Consider the following 9,845-nt stretch of genomic DNA (forward strand, 5'->3'; position numbering starts at 1 on the left):
CCTCTACGGGGGCAGCAGCTGCCACTCCGATTTTAGGGCAGATTCTTGGCTCTAAGGGCAAATCTCTCCGATAGCATGGCGGGCTTCACCGTCTGGGACTACGTGATCTTTGCGGCCATGCTGCTGGTCTCGGCTGTCATCGGGGTCTACTACGCGTTCGTGGGAGGGGGGCAGAAGACATCTAAGGACTTCCTCATGGGGGGCCGCAGCATGAGCGCCCTCCCTGTTGCACTCTCCCTCACCGCCAGCTTCATGTCAGCTGTCACCGTGTTGGGCACCCCTGCCGAGATCTACCGCTATGGTGCCATCTTCTGCATCTTTGCCATCACCTACGCATTGGTGGTGCTGTGCAGTGCTGAGATCTTCCTGCCTGTCTTCTACAAGCTGGGCATTACCAGCACCTACGAGGTAAGGTGGAGCTGAAGAAGCCTTTCCACAGTCTTCAGGGAGCTAGGGGGCTTCTCACGGCTGCTTTCTACAGGTGTCCCTGCAATCTCTTCCCCAAATCACCCTGTACTCTGTGCTGCCCCAATCTCCACACTCCCAAGAGCAGGCTGCAGCCTGCTCTGTCCCCACTTCTTCCCACACTGCCTCCACAGAGAGGAGGTGCTCAACCCTGCTGTCTTGGCTCAGGAGCTGTGCACCATGCCAGGTTTGTTTCCTCAGTCCAGGTACTCAGTTCAGCAGATGGATTAATCCTTGTGCAGCTTGGATGATAACATGTGGTTAATGATGTATAATTAATATACCAAGAGCAGAGTGCAAAAGCATCTGACATAGGAATCAGAGTTCTCGCATCTTGCTCTCTCCAAACAGGTTTCTAAACTAAGGTGCAACCACAAAAGTTCCCCTGTGGCAGAGTACATATTTTTGCTGTTCCTAAAAATGTTGGGAAGACACTCTTTCCACCTGAGGCCATTCACGCTGGGAAAGTCTTCTCTATCATGCCTATACAGGGAGGTCAGCGAGTGCTCTTAGAGTTTTCTTACTTCCACCAAAATATGGCTGAGCTGGTCTTCAGCTCAGCATGTAAGTTAAATCTATAGCTAGTAGCACAGAGATATCTGGGGTGGTGGGACAATTGCAGGTCAAGACTGACTGTTTTAGAGTGAAGAAGGATCTGGTCAGGACTTTCTTCTGATTTAGAAGGTCTGTGCAACCTGTTTATCTCCCTGCATGGAGATAGTTCCTAGCTGCGGATTTGGAGACAAATTGCTCTTTTCACAGAGGACATTGGGAAGAGGACATCAGTGCAGGTGAAAGTCCCTGACTAGCTACTTTGATCTTTAGCATTTTATTACACTGAACAGAGGTGTTGCAGCACCAGAGGCAGAAAATAAGGTTTCTATTGGTAGATTTAAATAAGAATTCATCAACAGAAATCTCTGGTGGCTTCCAGTGTGTTTTAAACTACTAATTTTTGGACTGTCAGTTATGATGATACCTAAAATAGGACTTTTTAAAATAAACTTCTAATTATGATTGATAGGAAATTCACTGGTAATCTTGGGGTCAAATCAGAGTAATACACCTATAAAAGATGTATCTTCTATTCGTGGACAGAGTTCAGAGACTAAACAACTTATTGTGTCTTTCCAGGGGTTCAGCACTCCTTCCTTGCATGGTTGCACTCACAGATTGTGTTTTAAATGCTTAATTCATGACTGAGCACTTTGAGATACTTCAGTGTTTGTCTGTGTTGATTGAATAGATTGGGAGGCAAAGGAGATCCCTTTTGTACAACCACACACCCTAAAGGGTTGTTAGGACAGATGGTGCGAAGAAATCTGCCCTATATCGTGACAAACTCATTTAGAGGTTGTGCTGTCTCAGGCTAGATATAAAAGTGAGAGAGGGTTCCTGTTTTACAGAAGGCTAGATTTCCACTTACCAGTAGAATATGGTGAGCTGCTTTGGGCAGTGCAGAAGGTGAGGTTACCATGGGAGGAAACTGTTGACCATGAAAACCTTCTGCCCTCTCTCACAGCAGTTCAGATGGATGCACAGAATACCAGAGTTTCCAAATCAACTAAGGCTTAAGAATAGACATCATGTTTTATTTTTCTCTCTGATTTCACAGTGCAGTTGGGTTCTGTTGATTGCTGGTACGTCACTGTGAAATTTCAGGTTACGCTGTGTGAAGTCAAGAGTTGGACTCAATGACCCCCATGGGTGTCTTCCTGTTCAGGATATTCAATGATCGTGTGATGATACATGCAGGTCTTTGCCAGGGCACAGTGCACAGGTCCTTCCCTACCAAGTGCCTTGAGGCAGCTGGGTAGCACCAGTTTCCCTTTTGCAGACTCCATCATATACTGACCAGCTTATGACTATTTCACTTGCTCATGTGTTATTACCCAGTGGTGAGGTCTGTAAGGAAATAGCAAATCAAGTTGAAAGAGATACCAATGAAGGTGACTCTAGGAGTTTTGGCCATTCATGAAAATGTAAAAACAACATTATGCCCTTTCTGTATTGCTCATCACTTCACTCTAGTCCTACCAATAGTGCCAAGTTTTGACATAAACATCTGTTTTTTCTTGTCTTTTGCAGTATTTAGAGCTTCGATTTAATAAATGCCTACGCCTCTGTGGAACAGTCCTCTTCATTATACAAACGGCAAGTAAATCTCAAGCTGTCTGTGGTCCTTGTAGCCACCAGGATTCTTCAGTGGTGTAACTCTGAAGTGGTGTAACTGAAAACAGCTCAGTATAACTGTCTGTTTTCTCTGAGCGGTTGTTGAGGTTACCACAGTGCATGGGTGGCTGGGAGTGAGAGAAACAAAACTCTTTCTGCTCCAGAGCAATGAGGTAGTGAGCAGATGCTGGGCTACCTGCCCCTTGGGTCTCTGTGTATTTTGTTGAGTGCCCAGAGCAGTCACTTGGCATCAGTGCCATGCCAAGAGATGAGCAACCCTTCACTGCAGAGTAGTAGTGTGAAGAGCAGCCCTTTACCTGCCTGCTGGAGAAACCCATAATGGGTTCAAAATGTAAATATACTTCAGTTATCTACAGTGGCAGTTTTCATCCTCTGGTGCATGCATTTGGGGAGTCTGACTAACTCTGAAGACACTGTGAAAGGTAAGAAAACAAGCTGTCAGGAGCTGCCATTTACTGCAGAAGGGTTTGCACCACCACCACTGGAAAAAAAACTGTGTGTCTGCAAACTGAGAAGTAGCAAATTACTGCTTTGGGGAATGCTAAACTAAAGCAGTTCCTGAAATTATTGTTGGTGCAGTTTGCTGTATCCAGCCCATTCAGGAAGTCAGTGTGAGACCACAGCTCACAAATGTGCAGTGAGCACGTGCCAAATGCACCAAACACAGAAAAGCGTTCCTTTCACAATTTTGAAGTGGACTTTTTGGAGAATCCAAAGCAAGAATGAATATACAATTAGAAAGTTTTTTGAGTTACATGCTTACTTTTTGCCCATTTGTGCATTTTTAAGACACATAAGGAGTTACAGGGCAATCACACTTGCACCAATAAGATAGTGGTCAAAGCGGGCTAATTACTTATTCAAACAATGCTGTTTAGCTGGCATTTATAGATACATAAGCCCACAGGAAAAGTGGAGTGCTAGCATGTGTGAATCCTGACACTGTTTCACTAGCAACACAAAGATATCACAATTGTGTAAACTGGAGCAAGCCAAGCATAATTTTCCTTGCAAAGATCAGAAAAATAAGTCTATACAACTTAAATATGTGCTCAAGGAAATAAACTAAAGATCCGTAAGTGTCTTTCTGTGCCAAGCACTAACAACTTAACCTGAATAATGAATAGAAAGAACCCTCCCCAAGATGTTATGGTGTAATTTTAACTGTTCTGTGAATGTTGTCATGTATTTAAAAGAAGAAATAAAAAGGATATGTAGTAATACAACCTGAAAAACCACTGAAGAAGTGGAAAGATTGTATCATCAGTCCAGTTTCTGATTGTCCAAAGCTTCTGGCACTTATTTGCTATATGAGAAAAAGCCACTTTCTCATGCTGAATCCCTGATTTAGCAGGCTTGGAGAGATAAGGATTTGTCTGGAAGACAAACCCTTGGATAAGGATAAGGATGGGTATGGATAAGGAATTAGCTAGATGATTGCATCCGAAGAGTTGCAGTCAATAGCCAAATGTCCTAATGGAAACCAGTAATGACTGGTGCTCTTCAAGGGTCTGTACTGGGACAGTACCATTTAATACTTTGATTAATGACATCTATAGTGGGATTGAATTCACCCTCAGCAAGTCTGTGAATGACACTAAGCTTAGTGATGCATCTGATTCAGCAGAGAGAAGGGGTGTCATCCAGAGGTACTTTTACAGACTTGAGAAATGGGCCTACATGAACCTCAGCAAGGCCAAGTGCAAGATCTTGCACCTGGGTTGGGGCAATCCCCAATATCAGTACAGACTGGGGGATGAACTGATTGAGAGCAGCCCTGCAGAGAAGGACCAGGTTGCCCAGAGAAGCTGAGCATCTGTACATGCCCTATCCCTGGAACTGTTCAAATTCAGATTGGATGGAGCTTTGAACCTGGCCTAGTGGAAGGTGTCCCTGCCCACAGGGGAGTTGGACTAGCTGATCTTTAAAGGAACCTTCCCACCCAAACCATTCCATAATTCAGCAACACACACTGACAGTCACTGTATGGACAGCAAGTCAAACATTGACTGGGCTTGACAAGAGTCGGGTAGTTGGCTGTGATGCGATGCAGCTAGTTCTGAAGAGACATTTGCCAGGGATTGGTCAGGAGTGGCAGCTTTCTTTGCATACAAGCTATACATGGAAACCTAGAGTGGACTTATGGTACCAAAACAAACATGCGTGCATACATGGGCAGGGAGTAGTATATGGGTAGGAATAACTATTTCTCCAGTGACCCCATCATACTTTCTGGCATGTGCTTGTAGCAGGCATGCAGCAAGGGGCCAGGGCAATCTGGCCATGCTGGGTGAAGAAGCCCCTCCACACTAATTTCCTCCCACAGCTGGATTACCGCTCATTTCAGTTACCTCTGGGCTCTCTCTCCAGCATAGCCTCTGGCCATGGCAAAGCTCTGCCATGGGGACTAGATTTGATCTGCTCAAAAGCTACAGTGAGTAATCCAGTGGTTAGCCATCCTGCCCTGGTTTATCACCTCTGCCTAGGGCAGACTTCACACCTGTGGGAAGGGTGAAGGCTTGCTGAATGCTGGATGACATCTGATTCTGCTTCTCTTCCATGCCCAAGTCCCACCCCTGTAAATCAGGGAGTCCAAAGAGTTGAGCCATGAAAAGCTGATCTAAGTCAGTTTAGGACCTGACTGTGATCATTTGAATCAAGATCACTGACCTTCACAGAAGTCATCTGCATATTGCAAGCTGTATTCCTCTGAACTATACCACAATTGAACTTGTTCTAGTATTAAAATGAAATAATAATAATGCGAAAAAATCAAACAGGATTTAAAAATATACACAAAGAATTATAGACGATATCAGTGTATGAATCCTATTGTGCCCAAAAAAAGTGGATGGAGTAGCTCCTTGATTTGCCTATATCTTTACGGTATTGGGTGAAAATACAAATCTGATAATCATGCATGGCTTCATCTTATGATGACTAAGTAATGCTGTATTCTTTGTTTTTACTTACATGCATTGTAGTTGCGTACTGAGAGGCATACTGATTCCAAGACTGAGAAAATAAATTGTAATAGATTCTTTGGCAAACAGTGTGTAAACCTCATCAACTTCCTTTTGCTCTTGTTTCTGCCTTATGATGGCAATTTAAAGCAATAAGATAAGTTAATTATAAAAGCTAGGAGAAGCTGAAGAGGGATTTGGTATTTAAGACTGCCTGGTATTTATGTTAAGAACACTAGGCTGTGAGACTACAGTGCTGGTTAGTCTCAGGCATTCATCTTCTAACAACTGGAATTATTTCTCAACTGTTATGAATGTAGGTAATATAGACTGCATAAATGCTTGAAAAGAAATCATCCCAGAAAGTGATCAGCTTTCAAGGAATTTACATTTATTTTGATCTTTCATCTTTTTTCCCCTTCTAGACTTTATACACCGGTATTGTCATTTATGCTCCATCTTTAGCGCTAAATCAAGGTAAGATGAGCATACTGCAACTGTTCCACTGTTATATTTTTTTCTGCATAGAGTACTGGTATGCTTTTTTCTGATAACACACACCTGAAAATATAGCTCAAGGCTTAGCTATGAAATCTTCTAAGATTTCTGTTGATCCTGATGGGAACTCAGAAGGCTGACCATTTGTAATCCTAGTCCATTAATCCCTACATGTAAAGAATTACAGAAGAGGCTCAAAGGGAAACCCTGCTCTCAATTACTCTACCTCTCATGCAATATTCTTAGGTAATGGCTACATTCTGAAAAGTTAAGAAGACTTAAGTAAATTTTGAAGGCAACACAGAGACTAAACACACATTTAGTTCCCCTGGTTAAGTAAGTGCTGTACTTCAAGAGGAGAGCAAGGCAAAAAGTTCTGTAAATATGGCTTTGGGCTGCCTGGAATTGTTTAATTCAGCCTATCTTTTTTTTTTTTTTTTTTTCCCCCCAGGAAAACCAAACCAATAGCAAAGAGATCTTCAATTTAAGATGTTTGTTATATTTATAAAATGCAATGTTTTCATTTTATACTTCAGAATGACTCTTTGCTTTGAAAATGAGCTGCATTTATTTTTAGAGGGGGAAAAAAGCTTTTATGTGGAGCCAAATGAAACTTTTAATCTGACAGAATCAATTTGTCCACTTGGCAAGAAAAGGTGATAACAAAATGCAAATAAAAATTAATCATTTTGGCTAGAATGAAAATCGTACTTGTTCTGTTCAGTGGTTTTGTTGTTTGGTTTGGATTTTTTTGGCTTGTTCATTGAACAAAAAGGAAGAAAAAACACAACACTGTCTGCAGTGGTCTCCTCTGGATATAAGTTTCACACATTTTTTGTCCTTGATGTTTATATTTGCCCTGCAAATACACACTACAGCAAGGATGGCCTAATTGGCTCCCAACTAGGAGCAATGTTTTTCATTAGTTTTGTTGCAGTGCTTCTCATCAACATGAGCTATCTGTCGGGGAACCCCCAAACACCCTGCCTGGCAGGACGTGAGCATGCCAAGCTGGGGCAGTGACAGCCTGCATGCCAGCCACAGCGCAGTGTTGTCTGGTGTAGAAATACTATCATATTTCCCTAAAAGAAAGGAGAATAAAAGAAAGGCTTTTAGTCTGAAACATTTATTCTAGGCCATGCTTGAACCACCTTCCCTCCATGGAACATTCCCATGCTGCTTACTTGCTTAAATCTCTGCCTAAGGACTCTGTGGGACACCAAGGTGCTTCAAGGAAGGACATGTATTTTAAAACCTTCCTGAGTTGAGGCCTAGAAGCATGTTGGATGTGGTTTTTGGCAGCATTCACATTACGGACAAGTAGTTTCCTAGATCCTGAAATACATCTGCCTTCTTAGTAGTTTCCAATGTCTGTAACAACTGTTTCATTTTTAGAACTTTCTAGTGCGAATCCCCAGGTTTAGACACACTATTCTTTTCATTGCCATTTTTATTCCCTACTTTGGCTTTTAACTTATTTCTATTTTTTTTCCAGGAACCAGCTTGGGGGTGGAAGATTGATCATAAGTTTTTTGTCCCCAATGCTTCATTCACACTGGTGCCATTTTCCTCTTTTTTAGTTACTGGCTTTGACTTGTGGGGTGCAGTGGTGGCAACTGGCGTGGTCTGCACTTTCTATTGCACACTGGTACGTGGGCCTTTTGGCTGTGAAAAATCTCTGTTCCTTTCACTATTCACAAAAATATGGAATTTATTAAAAAGTAGCCTAATAACCAGGTTACCCCATGGGAGTACATTTCACAATGTAGATGTAGCCACCCAGGGACTTCTGTGGATGCAAAGGTAGCCACTACATGACTCAACCCTTTTCTGTTTTGATACATTCAAACCTCTGTTGTTGCAGAAAGAACAGGAAAAAGACAGATTTCCCTTCCTGAAAATACTCCTGGGTTTTGTTGGTTTTTTTTTTTTCCTAATATAGAAGGGATTAGCTGTGTAATTTGTCAAGCACCTGCTTACTGTAACTATAATAGTCCTGTCACTGAATAGAGCCACTGAAAATAGCAAGTGCCACATGAACAGATTGGTCTTTACGTTAGTGTTAATTGACCAAGTGTCTAGAAATCATTAAATGGAATCTCACTGACGAATTTATTTGTATATGTTGGATTAAATCATGTTTATTTTTATTCACTTGAATGGTATACCTTCTGCAGTTAGTGGTACTGTACATGTGTAAGGTGAGCACTGTCTGCCAATTTATCTTTTGATACAAACTTCCAAATCAGGTTATGTGATAAAGGAAATACTGGATTAAATCATGTGTATGGCCAAAGTAAATTCTAGTGCACTTCAAAAAAGGAACCTGAATAGGTTCCAGGTTGCAGTTCCTAAACATTCCAGTATAGAATTATTTCCATTACAGAAGAAGATGAAATTAATCTATTATGCATAATACAGATTGTAACATTTCTCTTAGTTGAATGTGAGTGCATAGGAAGAGCGCTGCTGCCCTGTTGTACCTGATACATGCTGTTCCTCATGCAGGGTGGTCTGAAGGCAGTGGTGTGGACAGATGTTTTCCAGGTTGGAATCATGGTCGCTGGATTTTCAGCTGTCATTATACGAGCTGTGGTGGTTCAGGAGGGAATTGGACGTATTGTAAACGACTCCTACTATGGAGGAAGATTAAATTTCTGGGAGTGAGTTTGTACTTGCAGATGATGCGCCTCTTTATTCCTACAAACAGACCCCATGTGACTAACTGTGAAATTAAATGGTTACTGAAGGAGGAGCTGGGGAGAAGTTGTGACCCAGTTTTTATATATTTTTAAACAAGCTCACCTAGTGTGAGCGATATTTTTTAGGTTTTACACCATGCAAAATCTTGTGAATAGCAGAACCTTTTTACTTTGCCAAGTAGGTGTTTTAAGGATACATTTTTGATCCCACTGAAAGTAAATGGTGAATAGAAGACAATCGTATTTATACTTACAATTTGCAAATTGTAAGTCATTTGTCCTTTTGTCTACCGGTTCATGATATTAAGAAGGTTCTTCAATTCTTTACCAAGTTCTTTGGTGAATATTTCATCTGTGTTTTTTTTTTTCTCCTCATGAACAGTCGTTTTTTTCAATCTGTTAGGTTGATTTGCAGTGGTTATACTGTATTGCTTTTCCCCCCAGTCATAGTGCTCACAGATAGAAAAAGAAAAGAAATAAAGGCATGTAATAGGTGAAATAATATTACATTGTTCACTAAGATATGCTATATTAAAGTGTGATTTAAAAAAACCCCGATTTAAAAAAAACCCGATTTGTGGCCATCTAAAATCAGTAATTCACTTAGAGCTAAACCAGCAGAGTCCACAAAGGCTGGGCATGCAAACACACCTTTATATTGGTGTTAGACTGATGTACCTCTAGATAAGCAGGCATATTGGACTTTTTACTGGAGCATCATTTCATCACAACAGTCACAGGCATCATACAGCTTTACTTAAGACTGTAGTTTATAGGCAATAAATTAGTTAAACTTCACCTTACACAGATTTCACTGGATCAGGATTTCAGCTCTGAGTTTTAAAATTTGCTTTTCATGATTTCACATAAAGTTGGAGTATCTGAATGTTCAAAATCTTGCCAAATTAAGAGTTTGTATTAGAACAAGTATATGTTTGGGTTTTTTGGTTGTTTTTTTGATTATTTTTTTTTTTTTTTTTTTTTTTTTTTTCCTAGGGATTTAGGTTTTCTCATAATGAAAAAT

General features: G+C 41.1%; 1 protein-coding gene across 1 annotated transcript in view; it reads left to right on the forward strand.

The window, feature by feature from the left end:
- The first annotated feature begins 75 nt into the window (after positions 1-75).
- The window catches only part of LOC104407609 (sodium-coupled monocarboxylate transporter 1-like), a 24,372-nt gene continuing 14,602 nt past the window's right edge, over positions 76-9,845 (forward strand). The window contains 5 exon segments of the mRNA XM_010016934.1: positions 76-408; positions 2,554-2,619; positions 6,047-6,098; positions 7,700-7,767; positions 8,628-8,782. Of these exon segments, the coding sequence (XP_010015236.1) occupies positions 76-408; positions 2,554-2,619; positions 6,047-6,098; positions 7,700-7,767; positions 8,628-8,782 (674 nt within the window).

The sequence above is a fragment of the Nestor notabilis genome, unplaced genomic scaffold, assembly GCF_000696875.1.
Source record: "Nestor notabilis isolate BGI_N333 unplaced genomic scaffold, ASM69687v1 scaffold19496, whole genome shotgun sequence".
Lineage (NCBI taxonomy): Eukaryota > Metazoa > Chordata > Aves > Psittaciformes > Psittacidae > Nestor > Nestor notabilis.